The 15666-nt window shown below is 42.2% G+C and overlaps 1 protein-coding gene across 3 annotated transcripts in view; it reads right to left on the bottom strand.

The window, feature by feature from the left end:
• The window catches only part of ppm1e (protein phosphatase, Mg2+/Mn2+ dependent, 1E), a 32402-nt gene extending 17397 nt beyond the window's left edge, over nt 1-15005 (bottom strand). Inside the window, exons 1-2 of one of the 3 annotated variants that reach the window (XM_028421552.1) lie at nt 14851-15005; nt 14544-14786 (exon numbers count right to left, since the gene is read on the bottom strand). In XM_028421552.1, coding sequence (XP_028277353.1) covers nt 14544-14728 — 185 coding nt within the window. In that variant the 5' untranslated portion in view covers nt 14729-14786; nt 14851-15005. The remainder of the gene's footprint in view (nt 1-14543; nt 14787-14850) is intronic. The other 2 variants (XM_028421550.1, XM_028421553.1) reach the window with 2 other exon arrangements.
• Between the last annotated feature and the right edge of the window lie 661 nt (nt 15006-15666).

Raw genomic sequence — 15666 nt, 5'->3', positions numbered from 1 at the left:
TGCAGAGATGCGTGTCTAATCTGTCATAAAATAAATAAAAAAAAACCTCCTATAGCAGCCTACAGTACACGAGGGGCTGCTGTGTAGGCAGCTGGTCTACTATTTCAACAAGACATAACAGTAAGTGGAGACTCAAAGGTGACACACTGCCTGAGAACTGAGCTGTGCAGCTTTGCATGTGTCATGTATTTGAACTGGTTGTGTTTGTGTTCTGGTGTAGTCAGTTTCCAATTCAGCCTGCAGCCTCTGCTCAGCCTCCACAGAAGGACTGGGGAACTTACATGTAATTCCCTGTGAGGCTTCTGAGCGGGCCCAGCGCTGCTCTGCAGCCTTAAGGCAGGATTATGCAATCTACCAGCTGGATGATTGGTGCACTAGTGAGAGCCTATAGGGGGAACCACATCATACGCTGACCTGAACCATCACTTCCTGTGACTGGAGCAGCTTCTCATAAACATCTTCTGAGCAAAGTGAGCAATCAAGCAGTTGAGCAGTTTCTGACATTTATATTATAACTATACCTTAGAATATTTAATTATGAGCACCCCGAATAAACAAACAGTTGTTGCTATGGTTACGGTATATCATATGCAGTATATCAATGATGCGGCTTTCTCATCAGTAGACGTCATCAGTAGTTAACATTTAAAGATTAATTTTAAAATTTAAGGCAAACCTTACCTCTTTTCTTTTTCCTTTCCTGGTGTCCTAGTCTGTCATGGTTAATAGCTGAGACAGATGGTAATGTGTCGCTCACACAGAGACAACAAATGTGTCATACTGCACGAGAAAAGACTAAAGAATGAGCATGTAAATCAGAGCTAGAGCTGATAAATGTGTGTGGCTACTCCAGAGTCATTTGATTGTCGTTTATACCCCTTACCATTGCAGATATTTTAGTTACCTGTAATTTTGCAGGTATGTCCTTGGTTCTCTAAGCCTGTGTATGTACATATTTTCTAAATGCAGATAACGTTTTAAATATTATCCACATTTGAAATATTATTTTCTTCCATTAACACTCAGTGATTGAATTAAAATTTTGGCCAAAGACCTGCTGAAGTTACAGAGGTACACCAGAAAAGTATTGAAAATTGGTAAATTTGCGTTGCTCCAAACTACAACATAGCCATTTAATGCTGAAGTAAATGTCTATTGTACCTTTTACACTGCTGGCCAGATGTTCAGTTGTTTTATTGTTTTTTTTCTTAGTGAGAAACAGGCTGAGAAACTTCCCTCCCAACTATATGAGCTGAAAGAAGCTGTGTGTCGGCTCCTCACTTCTAGCTGCCCCTTTAACATAATTACATGCTGTCAGCTGCTTTGAAAACCAAAACACTTTCACCTTCAACCAAAAATGAACACAGTCAAAAACTTAATGCTGCTTTGTTCAGGACTATTTTTTTACTTCATGAAAAGATACGTGTGAGCAGGATACAGAACTGAGAACAGAATATTAGCGCTGCCCTGCACCAAGCGTCTCTCTCTAACCTCTCTGCTGTATGCTCGGCTCGGGTTCAAACATCATAACTTCCTTATTCATTTATGTACATCACACTCTGACACAGCGTGGCTCTGCACTGACAAAAGCTTCCTTCAAGGCTGTCAAAAGGGGAATGTGCAGCGCCAAAATAAAATGTCACTTCAAGCCTCGGCGTGCTGACTTGATCTTATCCTGGCCATCTGTTTAAACAGAGAATTAAATTGCTTAGAGGATAAAAAGCGGATGATTGTGAAGCTCTCCTTGCACAATGTGCTCAAAACAGCTGCCTAAATAAATGTAACCTCAACACTTGACAAACCTGTCCTTATAATTAAAATCAAAACACCTCATTTCTTATCTAATCCACCCACTGGGCCATGGTTTAATCCAGTTATAAATAAGTTTATCCACATTTATTATTGTATTTTTCATCATTTTTAGTCTCCACCAACATGTATCTGTGCTGACTTAAAGAAATGAACGTATTGATCAAGGCTAAAAAAGAGCAGTGACCTTTGAGTGTCTAAAGGCTGACTTCATCACTCCATGCCATTTGTGTGAAATTAGCTGTGGACAATGTTCACGGTCTGCAGACGATCAGTCCTCGTGTGTTTGATGACCTCCTCCTGACATTTTCTCTGGTGTAATGAGGCCCAAATTTCCAGCCGAATACAACAATATCTCCTCACTCCTCACCGTTATACAAACCGGTGTAATAATTTATTAGAAAAATGATGATCGTGTCCGCATTACAATAGCTTATCATCTCCTATTAACTGAAGCCATATATCTTATTCTGAAATGCAGAATGTCTACGTACCACTGAATATATTTAATTCCAGTTACATAATAAGCACACTGGTGTTCTCCCTTCCTTTCGGGGCTCAGATAAATTAACCCCTTTGTGTGCATGGCAGCTTTAAGGTCATTCATTCAGCAGCTGTCAGATACATTTTTCAAGGTCAGAACATGCATGGAGGGATTGTGCACTATAGCGTGAGCTGAACTGCTTTGCATTCAGTTCATCTGCCACAGACATATGACTCATCATTTGAATTATGGGCACCTTGTGTGAACAAAGACACCCAGCACTCTGGAGCAGCAGCAGCAGCAGCAGCAGACTGGAACAGCTTCTGCAAAAGTGTCCATAATGCTGTGAGAAGGAAAGGAGGACACTGCACACTTTTGAAGGTCACTGCACTTCCAAAAATGGGGCCTCTCCAGAGCTGAAATTAATTAAGGCGCCTGTTTTAGAGGCATCAGTGTGAGACAGCGTTGGAAAGGCTCACTCATTCTTTACAGTTTGGTGTTAGAGTTACAAATCGTAAACCTGCCACGCTATAAAACCCGACTGTAAGTAACAGCTCTGCTGCTGCTGCTGCTGTCAGCCTGCAGGTTCACACCTTTAAAATATAACTGCAGGAGTTCACAACATAAAACTCTGATTTTATAACCCAATATAGACAAATACTCTGTATCTTGTAACAATTATTCACGGCTTACTTTGTAATGAAATGATATAAAGGCTTTAGAATAGTATTAATAAATCGCTCAATGTGGTATTTACTGTACACAGAATTTGTAACAACTAAGGCAGAAAAAAAACAGTTTTTCAAACACTTGAGCCTGGGTCCAAGTTTTAAACCTTAAATAAATACAGCAATGCTTCGTTACTGCCATCGCCTGACTTTTATCTGGTTTTTAACTCATGAAGGAAACTTAAAAAAACATTCTGTAGACACAAAAATAAATCACTTTGAAACACTTTTGTTTGAAGTTCGTGCTGCCTGTCACTTAACAATAAAGAACAACTAGTGTCACCGTGCACAAAGCAGTAAAATCACATGCTCCATGTTATGGGAAGAAACTCAAAACGCAACAGCATCTCTTTTAGCAGCAGGTGTAGAAAACCCAATCAATAAATCCGTCCATTTATTTTACCTGCTCTGTCGCATACAGGACACCGCTATGCTGTATATATACCTGAAATACAGTTATTGTGCTTTCATGTAGCTTCTGCAATATATGAAATTATAACTTTTAACTGAATTGTACACATGACGATGGAGCCACGCTGTAGTTTTTCTCCTCTCACATTGCAATTATTTCTTATTTTTCTTTAGGCCTGACTTGTTTTGGAAAAAAACATAAAAACTTCAGGAACCTGCTTTGTTGTTTCAGAGGAACAGAGGCGAGCCCGGGCATGTCTCTTTAAGACTCTCTCACAGAGACACTGTGTGTCTTACTGAAGCTGCATAACAGCTTACAGGACGTAACAGCAGGGCTCCTGGCTCTGTCTGTGTGGTGTTTGCATGTTCTCTCTGTATTTGCATGGTTTGCCTCTGGGTGCTCTGTCTTCCTCCCACAGCTGTGGTCAGCAGGTCACTCATCACTGTGACTGTACATCTCAGGCCTGTGATCCTGTTGCTGCATGCTGGGATGGTCCCCTGTGCACACTCCCTTCTGTGGTAATCTAACCCTCCGATCTGTCCCTGGTTACACTGTCATGAGACTTGGATTTTCCACACACGATGAATGTGGTCTCATGATAACAGTATTATCATGGCATCTACATAAAACTGGAAAAAGGACCTTTAACTTGAATCTTGCCTCTTTGCTCAACTCACTAAAAGTTGTTTTTGTTGTGGTAAAAATCTGCAGGAAGTCAAGGGCTTGGTGGAACTGTTCTCTACTCAATCATGATTTTTGCTTTGCTATAGCAGCCACACACTACACTGGTAGCTAGCTAGAGAATAAACAAAGCGTCTGCAGCTATGCTAACAGATCCATGAGGCCGTACTTTGCAGCAGTTGAGCCAAATGCTAATGCTAAAAGACACACAGTACAGTGACTGGAGACGATGGTAACATGCTGGTGTTTTGTAGACCATTTTCACCACCTGATTAGCATGTTAGCATTCTGACAGTTACACCAGCACTAGTTACTCTATTTGAATATATGAAAGAAAATATGTCCAATGATACTGAATAATAATGGAAAATTATCTCTGTATAACCAAAAAGTGAAATTAGAGGAAAATGGCTGTGGTGAAAGTGCGGTGGAGGAACATTAGCATCTAAATGAACAATCTGCAAAATGATTAAAGCAGTGAACTGATATTAAATGTGGCACAAGTAGATCCGTTAGAGCTGACCTAGTCACGATTATTATTATAGTTATTCACAGTCATCTAGTATGAAAAGACTTTCTTTATGAATAAAACTCTGTTGACTCTGACTTTTAAAGGCTATAAGGCAAAGGCAAGGAGTCATTACACTGACAGAGGGTCACATTAGTCCAAATCGTTTAGCATTACTGTTTCATGGATGAGGAATGCTGTGCAAATCAAATACTGCAGGCTCAACAATTGCCAGTGGTGGTGCAGGGCAGTAACTGAGGCTGCCCTCTCTGGTAATCCCAGCGAGCCACTCTGATTAAGGGATTACTCCTGCAACTAGTTTCAAAGGCTGGGATAGACCAGAGCTCGGACGGAAAAGGGTGGGTGGAAAGGAAGCTGTCTGACAAACCGGAGATGAGGGAGGGTGATGTAAAACACTGGGCACTCTCGCAGCACTTTTAGCTGTGAGTTTGTTACCAGGTCAGAGTTTTTCTGAGATAGGATGCCTCAAAGTCACAGAGAAACCCCCTTTAAGGAGAGACGGAGGCTGACAGAGCCTAAAAAACAGCTTCAGTTTTTTTAGAGCTGCTCTAGAAAGCCATACAGTTACTTCCCAGATGCCTCAGAGGATGTAGATCTCCAGGGGGATCAAATCTCCTGGCTTCATATTGCTCTGATTAAACAGTGAGAAGCCAGCGGACAGACAGATGGTGGCATGTAAAAGTAGGACTTTTGAAAAATTCCATGTAAACGCTCTTCCGGTGCTCAGCCGTTTGTTGACTTCCATCTAAAGCTCGGCCCGCTCATGATATTGCTTTTTTTTTTTCACAGAGAGCGACGGGTATCAGACGAAGCAGATATGGCTGATGTTGTTTTGAACTGTTTACAGAGAATGTGGTGAGCTCTGTGGCCGTCGTCTCTGAAACTAGTTCAGCTCAAAAAGGAGGTCGCTTCATTCTGAGACAGTGCTTGTGGGACTTCTGTGGATGGTCTGATTTGTCTGCGGTAAAAGTTACAAAAACGTTAAATATTTGCAGGTAAAATCCACCCTGGATTAATGCTGTGGTGCTACACACACAGCCCTGCTGCACCTTGCTGTTGAAGCGTCTGTGTATCTGACCTTTGATGTTCTAATTAAAGCAGGAAAAGCTACACATTGGTACCGATATGCTCAACAGCCAGCTCCATGGATACAGGCTCATCCTGCTGGATTAAGGTTTAATGGACCTCTTTTATTAAATAAAAGAAAGGGTCACTGCACCACAACGTCCTTCCACAATGTCAGAGATCCTGCCTGCATAGCATACTCTCAGTTTTACTACATTATTCTGTAATACCTTTTTTTTTACACTTAAATTTGCACGTTGTTTTTTTTCAGGTAAACTGAAAAATGGCGTCTGTGCTCACAGAATCCTGGGTTATACTGCAAAACAAATATTAGAAAACAAATATCGGTTTGTGCCTGATTCATGTATGATTGATGTTTACATGAATACCCCAGTCAAGCAGGAGCTGATAAAAATATCCAACCTGGGTTATTTGTGTGTGTGAAAAAGGTGTTTTTACGTAAAGGAGATTTTTAAATGTCACCACAGGTTTATGCTAGCCTAGCTTAGCATCAAGACTGGGGAAATGGATAGCGTCAAACCCCTTTAATAAATATTGTTTAATCAGTTTGCAAAGAAATGCAAACAGTCTTCAGAGATGATGTTAAAGGTAGGGTAGGAGATTTTGAAAACAGTGAGAGTCAGCCAGATTTTGAAAGTAAACACACGCCCCTTTCTCTCAGAGCTCACCCCGAAGCCACGCCTCCCAATCACATGGACGCATATTACTTGAAGACGAGCTGCGGTCTGTGACTTCGGCCATCATGCACGTACCTCTCTGGTGCACGCAGAGCAGGAAGAGAGTGACAACCAGCCAATACTCCATGCAGGGTCCACCCGGAGGATTGGCTGATGTTTTTAGCGTTTTATAGCTTCCACAGATGATTCATATTCTTCGTTTTAATGTGAAATTGACGAACTAATTGGTTGCTATTGGATTTCAAAGAGAAGTTACACTAATTTAACAAAAAGTGCATCAGAATGAAATCTCCTAACCTACTTTTAAGTTGTAGTTTTGTTTGTTTAAATGGATTTATATTCTAAAATCACCTTCACACAGTGCAGAAAGGGATGATCTTCATCACAACTGACAGCTGCCTCCCTGTTACTGCGTTTGATCAGGATGATCAGCCACATCAATATTCAGTGACTGACGTCCCTCTGCTCCCAGCTGGGCAACCCCTCAGCCTTTATGAGTCACGTCCTCTGGTTCAAGGACGAGCTCCATTTGTTTGGGACAAGCAAACCCCTCAAGGGGCTTCACAAATGAGGACTTCCCTCAGGCCGTCCTGCAGAAGTAGGATGCAGCGAAAAATACTGCCAATACAGGAGCAGCACTGATGTCCACCTGCCCACTCAGTCTTACCACTCCTACACTGTGTTCACACATAGCTGGTGCTTATCAAAATGACTGACCTCTTCCACTGTAGTAACACAGAAAAATATGGGCAGAATAACCAGCAGGAAAGCTGCATTAAAATCTGAGGATGCTGATTGACAAGAATACGTCAAGCATCTTATCTAATGCACGACTTTGCTTCCTCAAAGTGGTCCTGAGGATTGTCTGGTTTCATTTCTTTCCATTTGGCTTGCATACCTTTCTGTTCTATCACCAGAATGTTAATCGTCTCACTTCTGCACCGCTTGAAATTCTCATTATTTATGACTCTGCATTAGCAATGCATCTAGGAGAACAGTGCAGGAAAGACAATCACAAATCAGCTTGTCAGTCCAGACGGTGGGTAAAGTGGCAGCTGCTGCAGGGTCAGTGTGACGTAGGTTTTGGTATCTGTTCTGCCAAAAAAGACCTGTAGACAGCTTTGTATTGTTAAAATGTGGGTAGGACGTGTGAATGAACAATGTGTCCCCTCTCTTTGTGCAGCGTGTTCCTTGAGGTCCCTGTTCATTTACCAGCAGAAGTCCACTACGTGACTATAAACATGTTACCTGACGGACACCTGTTGTGCAACAGGTACACCGTTTGTAGGAATGTTCCTCTCCTGTTATGCCACTAATTATGCTAAATGTTAGGTTAAAGGTCGGGTAGGAGATTTCATTCTGATGCACTTTTTGTTAAATTAGTGTAACTTCTCTTTACAATCTGATAGCAACTGATTAGTTCGGCAGTTTAGCATTAAAACGAAGAATATGAATCATCTGTGGAAGCTATAAAACGCTAAAAACATCAGCCAATCCTCCGGGTGGACCCTGCGCGGAGTATTGGCTGGTTGTCACTCTCTTCCTGCTCTGTGCGCACCAGAGAGGTACGTGCATGATGGCCGAAGTCACAGACCGCAGCTCGTCTTCAGGTAATGCGCGTCCATGTGATTGGGAGGCGTGGCTTCAGGGTGAGCTCCGAGAGAAAGGGGCGTGTGTTTACTTTTGAAATCTGGCTGACTCTCACTGAGTTTTCAAAATCTCCTACTCTCCTCTCTACTCTCTCCTACTCATTAAATAATTAGTGATCCCCCCCCCCATGGTGTTGTCATAAATGGAAATAAATCTATTATTATATCCAGATCTGTTGTTGTACCAGGCTGTAAACCTGGTTATTTTGGACATTTTTACTGGAGGCCTATGGGAATTAACTTGATTTTAGAGCCAGAGGCCACAGGTGCAGCTACGGACACAGACTTGGTTCCATTTCTCAGCTCTGGAGGGTTTTGTTTTCTTTGGTTATGTACTGATACTTTTATTTTTCTCACTGTACAGACAGAAAACAAATATGACAAACTAACTGCACATTCACATGTGCTCGCTCTGTTATATTCACAACAATCACAATATAGCTTTATATATATATATATATATATATATATATATATATATATATATATACCCACTGTGGCCTACTCGGTCTGACCAAAAAAAGGTTGGTCCTAAAATAAGAAAAGGAAATACAGAACTATGTGTAGACTGAAGCAGGTGATTTAGTGCTAAAACGGTCGTCATGAAGTCACACTGCACATGTCCACAGCAGTTCCATCAGACAGACAGTCAGCGCAGTCTGTGGTTTATCCTTTAATAAACCCGTCACCAGCAGCTCCTCTAACACCACCCACTCTTCTAATTGTCTGTGTGTGTGTGTGTGTGTGTGTGTGTGTGTACATACTTCAATGTGTCATGCGTGCAGGAGGAAGCCAGATCTACCCCCTAGTTCTTTACAGCTGTGGGAGACGTTTCTGTTTAATGAGGTCTAGAAAGGCTCTCCCCTCAATTACAATGTATCAGCTGTGTGTGTGTAGGGATCATTTAACTCCCCCTCTTCCTCTTCTTCAAGTCATCATCAATTCATCAGCAGTCAGTACAAACAGACAGGCATGTCAGACTGCTGCCCTGTTTTCTTTTTGGTGCCTTGTTTCTTATAGACGTGTGTTTTAGTGAAACTTAATCCGCCTTTAACGCCAAACCAAACACAGATTATGGATTATGTCCTTCAGATTGAACTGTTATTTTGAAATGACTAATTTAAACTCAAGGGATTTCCCTTGTTTCAATTATCAGAAGTACAAATCTGAGTCTGTAGTGATATAAGAATAAATGCATCATTTTGCTTGGTAAAAACATGAGCTAACAAGACATGAGTAGGCTGACGGCTCACCATGAGAGCTGTGTGGACATTGGTCTTAAGTCTTAATCACCCCCTGATCAGCCCTTTGTTGGCAAGACTGTGATTAAAACATTAGGATTTGATAAAACTACAGATTTAGGAAAGTAAATTAAATTTCATGGAAGAGCGGCTCATGATTTTTACTTTGTTGTTCAAGCAGCAGAAGATTTATATTATATGGGATTATAACCTTTATTTTATAGGGATCTGATATCATTTTATTCCAATGGGGACGCAGTTTAGAGTGAATTTGAAGTAGTTTTTCCTGCTCAGAATGAAACCGTTGAGGTGCCATTCAAGCGAAAATGACAACTATGTTTCTTCTGAGCTGCTTTTCCGCATTTTCATAATTCAAATTTATATGTTAATAATGTTGAGGGTTGGACAAAACAAACACGACTAAAGTGCAACTGGATTTTAACAGGTATTCAGCTTCAGCTGACTTTTTATCCGAACACATAGAGGCCTTTGCTTTCACTACATTTAAATAATTCTTCCCTGTGTGGATGCAAAACCATAAATTAGCCTTTATACTCAACTGAGGAGGAAGCCATTACTATTTGTAGTCCTGTTGTCTTCAGCTTGAGTGCTTGTTATTGGCAGATACATGCTTCTTTCTGCACGGTTGCACAGTTGCTGGGTGTGTGTGATGTTCGTAAGTTTCTGGCTGATAATTGTTGGACTCAGAAGATTTTTTTTTAATGCTTTGAGCACCAAAAGCTGACCGATGTCTAGGTTCATTATAGTGGAGACAAGAGAGAAACCTCTACCTCCAGTGTGGTAACTCACACCCAAACATTGTAAATGGATAAATAAAACAGCACTACTACTTTGCCAAGTGTTGCCAAGAGCCAAATTCTTCACGTCTACTTCTTCTTATGACCTGGATTTGTGCATCCGTGTGTGAGTGTGTGTGTGTGTGTGTGTGTGTGTGTGTGTGTGTGTGTGTGTGTGTGTGTTTGTTGGCTCTTTATTATCCACACACCACCACAAACCCATCCTCACACCCTGGGAGGAGGTAAACTGCATCCTCTTCTCAGATGTGACTCCCAGCTGCCTGGAGGAAAATGGATTAACTGGCGTCATTTTAACACACACACACACAAAACACACACACACACTAGCTGTGTCCACACCTCCAAACTCGTTCTAGCACACCAAGTGCTTCACCCGCCCCCTATTAGCACACACTCACACACACACAGAGGGGATCTCTCTCTTCTTGCAGAAGTCTATTATTAGCTGTTCAACCCAGAGACAAACTAATGACACGTTGGGATGAATCACCAGAGCTGCTGCCTCCAACTATCATTACACTCACAGCACAGCTACAGTAGACAGCCATGTAGGATGCTGGCCACCACACAAACATAAACACACTCATGCCATCAGTCTGCCTCGACAACTGCAGCAAAAGTTCTCTGAGGCCTGAGTGTCTGCGCAATTTCAGACCGACACAGACAAACACCCAGAACACATTTTTTAATTTTATCTCTAACTGAATATTTAACCATAACACTTGTATGTGTCTGTAGAAAATCTGATTCATTATTGTGTTATCTAATCATCAGTTGTTGCTGTTATACAGGCGCTAAAGTTCCTCCACCTCCACAGAGTGATTTAACAACTTTCAGCTAATTGTTTTGGTTCTGTCTCAATCCCATTCCCATCCATCCGATACTGTAAATGGATCAGGGAGCAGCCCGCCACAACCTTCAGCACTTCTGCCTTCAGGTACACTCACGGCAGTGCCAGGCCAGAGTTGGTGGAGACCAAAAATATAGACAAAAGATATTCAGCGTTCATTTGTCAAAGGGACAGAAACACACGAGTAGTAACACACAAGAGTAATTGTGTTGACTAAATGACAGGTGATTGACACCACAACTCTACCAACTCCACAAAGTGCCCATAATACATGTTTTAGCCCCTTTCAGCTCCTTGTTTTGGTTTCTAACTTGCAGTTTTGTTGTCATGAGTGTCATCTTTATAACACACTATTGTCTTTCGAGTCTCAGGGGAGATGCCACCATGCACTTATACCCACATCAGCAACAGAATCTGAGCTACTATCACTCATCAGAATAGTTAATAATGCACCTTCTGACCCTACTAGTAGGTAAAAGAGGGCTCAATCAGCCATCATAAGTGGTCATTCAGTGCTGTTGTAATCTAATATTTGCCGTTTAGTGAAAAAAAGAACTACAAGTATGTCATCAATCTGATAGCAGATTGGATACAAACACCCGACTGCTGGCAGTTAGTCAAAACAAAATCCAAAGTCAATACTAATACGTCCTGTTCAGATCCTTTTACAAGAAGACAAACTGCTGCAAATAAATAACACAGCAGAAGTCTCTTATTTAGCTGTTTTGTGTAATTTAGCACGGTGTTAGCACCTCTGAAAGCCAACCTGGATTGATGTATGAACACACAGGAATTACTGTTGTTTTTTTAAATAAGTTCCTCTAATGATTCCACTTAGCCGCAGCAAGAAGATGAAACAATAAATACAAATACTGGTAGAAAAATATGATGCACATCTAAAGACGAGATGACCACATAAAAAAAGAACCTAGGCTGAACCAAGCTGCTGCCTGCTGCTGTATTCATACTGACCATGACTACTCTGTGCAAGAATGCCTTGGCTGTTACTATGACAACGGCTGTATATATAAGATGTAAAGAAGTGTCAAACAAACACACACTCACACACACACACACACAGATGGGACTTAATGTGCATTTTTGCCGAACGCACAAAAGAACATAAGAGGAAAGTGGCTGCAGCCAAAGTTAATAGGAGCTTAAGTGATACATTAGATCGTGTATCAGCTCTGAATGAGAGTTGATACATGATCTGTTTTCCCTGCTGCTCCTGTATCGGGGGAAGGAGTCTGCAGGACGGACTCCCAAGCAAATACTGTGGCAGCTCGTTTTACACACCAAAAACAAGGATAAACCAGACGGCACTAAAAATCTGAAAGATCAGCTGATAAAGTGATGATTCACTGAATTAAATACCTACACGGATAAGCCAAAAACATCTCATCTGCTCTTAAGGCAGCTATTATTACATGTAGGACTGCAGGTTTACATTTACTTACAGTTGTGTTGCAAATTATTAATCCAATTCTCACTCTGTTTTAGCTTCATATTAGCTCTCTAATGCGTTCTTTATCTGCTACGTCCATTTTTCACATGTTAGTTGGCACATTATTATATAAAAGAAATATAGATTATGCCCAGTTTCAGTCAGTAATATGACCTCACACAGCCTCTCTCCAGGCAGCAGTTGCGTCGGTTGTTGTGGACCCATCCAACATATAGCGTACTTTATAAAAACCTCTTCCTCTTCTGCCCCTGATGAGCAAGAGTCATCGTTTTGAAACAAACCATAGGCAGAAATGACTGATCCTCGTTATTATTGGAAGCACAGTGTGAGATATTTGTCTCTCAGACCATGATTCTTCATGATCTTTATGAACCGCTGACCTTTTCTCCTGCATCACATCATAATTTAACCGCTCAAGCACTCTGCTTTGTGTATATCAAACAGTAAAAACGAGTGTCTTTGTTGACCTTCATGATGAACTGCTGCATGGAGAGTGGCCAACGAGTGAATCACTGACTCTAACAAGCCAAGTGTATAAAGAAAGTACCTCTGCCAGAAAACTGAGAGAGGGACATTTCATAAAGTACGATGAGGCAGTGAGCTGCAGTTATTTTGGTATTTTTTTGGCTAATAAATGTTTCACACATCCAGATTGGATGGACTCCATTTAAATGACTGCAGTGTCGTCAGCTTTCAGTCAAACCTGAGCAGCAGTGATACGTACGTCAGGATCTGAAAAAAAAATTTACAGGATCGTACAAGCTAATAAAAGATGTCGGTGGCTCTTTCAATATATTTAAAAACGACAGCTCCCATGTGCCTTTGAACACAGTCACACTATCTAAAAGTCATGGACGCTGCAGAATATGTCAACCAAGTGCCTACATCTGATGGTTGCAGATGTGTGTGTGCACCTGCGTGAAGACTGACAGAAAGGGCAGCAAGCTATGCAAGATGTTTAATGCTCAATGGCCTTACATCTGACCAGCCAATCACACCAGGGCATCATAACAGAGACAGAAAATGTGTGTATTGATCTGGACATGGCTGCTCCACCAACAGGTTAAACATAAAAGCACCTGATAGAACTACTGGCCGTGTGTGTGTTTGTGTGTGTGTGTGTGTGTGTGTGCGTGCGTGTGCGCCATCCTGCCACCAACATATGCTCCCCACCACATCCTGACCTGAGACATACATACATGTGAGCCTGCAGGGTGCACGCCGGTCTGTATAAAGTGGTTTACAGCAGTCCCCTTGCCACTCATTGCCCTAGATGAGTCCTTCCACCCTGCTCTTCCCAGCACAGTTTCTGCACCTATTTTGGATTCAAAACCAGGCCAGGCAGCAGAGCTCAGGGCAGCGCTCTCAGTTTTACTGCTTGTGCCAAGTTTGTCCACCTCTCCCACTCTGGATTATTATTTTAATTCAGAGGCTGACAAATTAAAAGCATGTGGAGTTTGCAGCCTGTATTTAAATGATTCTAGTGAAAACAAAATAACACTTATCTGTAAATGTAACATTTCTCTGTGTGTGTGTGTGTGTGTGTGTATCTTCCATTCAGACTGTGTCTTGCGTTTAAGAGTGTAACGATCGAGACTAACGTAACTGGTGGGGCTATTTTTAGCCCGCATGAAGATGCGCTCAGCAGTGATGGCGATGGCTTCCTCCCCCTCCTACACCACAGTGACGTCGGGATGTTACGCAAAACCAGGGGTTCACCTTTTGCAGACCTCCAGATCTGACACCTCTGGCGCAAATTTGTGGCATAAAGCAGGAGGCAGCGCACACACACACACACATGTCGCGCAGTACATAAACACACAGACACACACACAGCCCGAGGCGAGGCAGCGTTTAACTTCTGCTTTAGCGTTAATTCCTCATTCCGCTTTTGTACAGACACTTCTAAACTTGGCGCTGGACACACCCAGCGTGCCGGGACAGCATCGTGCGCGCCAGCGGCAGCGGGCATCCCGGGTTAATCTGCTGGGGACCCCCGGCCAGGGGTCGCAACCCGCTCACCTCACACATCTGTAATATGACGTTCAAAGCGCGACCCCTGACATTGTTTCATACACACAGCATGCCATGGCATAAAGTGGACACTTAACTATTTGTAGAGATGCTGGAGACACAGGTCGAGGCTTTCCCCCTCCACTTCGTCCTCAGATACCAGGTCCGACAAGGGGCGCAGCGGCAGCGGGTCGCTGTCCTGCAGAGGTGTTCTCATCTCCCGAAGAAAGAGCTCCAGGAACCGTCGGAAGGTTTTCTCCTCTGCTGCAGAGCCGGCCATCATTTCTCATTCCTGGACAGACAGAGACAGCTCCGCCCGTCAGTACACTAACTTGCCGGTGCTGAGAAGAGAAGAGTCAGTACACTAACCGAACTAGTGGGACTGTCAGTGCGCTGCCATACTACCTGAATAACTGTGTACTACCGGAGGAGCAGGGCCGTGGACTACCGGTGTGTCTGACAGCAGCGAACCTGCCTGGATGAGGGGACCGAGACGTCTACGGTTTATACTACTGGACGAGCTGTCACAAGCTGGACTGAGACCCCATTCAGAGCTGAGCGGGAGCGCGCGCCGCGTTATCGGGGATTTCGGATGATCAGAGGGCGGTGACGTCAGACAGACGACGATGAGGGTCATGAGCGCGCACGCAGCGCTGCCTCCTGACGTCTGAGAGCTTTTTGTAGACATGCCATCACGAAAGTGGCTTAACCCATTTGTCCAGGGTTGACACGAGAACTGCAGGAAGGACTCACATACTTTACTTTAATAAAATAAAATGTCTAATTCCTCAGAAATGCTCCATCACAGATAATATTTATACATATAATGTCTACAACATAGTTACAACTTCATCTATTTGTCTATATATTATCAATGCAACAGAAGAGTACCTCAAACATTCATTCAGACACAAGTCAAAATAATATTTTAATTCCAAATTTTGTTATGAGCAGACACTTTTACAGAATATAATTTTCTAGAACCATACGATTAAAAAATTAGAAGCAATCTGTCTAAAACAGAAAAGGGTTTCTTCACTATAACAACATCATATAACGTGCTGATAATAATAAAAGTTACAAGGTTAGGCCATTTATTTTAATACTTATTTTTGTATTCCTACATTGTAGTATTTCTAATTAATAATTAACATTGTATTTATTCCACTAGTGGATAAAACAAAAGAGAAAAACAATAACACAGAGAAGAGGAACGTTAAA

This window comes from Parambassis ranga, chromosome 14, assembly GCF_900634625.1.
Source record: "Parambassis ranga chromosome 14, fParRan2.1, whole genome shotgun sequence".
In the NCBI taxonomy this organism is placed as follows: domain Eukaryota; kingdom Metazoa; phylum Chordata; class Actinopteri; family Ambassidae; genus Parambassis; species Parambassis ranga.
The sequence above is the reverse complement of the archived record's forward strand: the minus strand, read 5'-3'. Positions and strand labels throughout refer to the sequence as shown.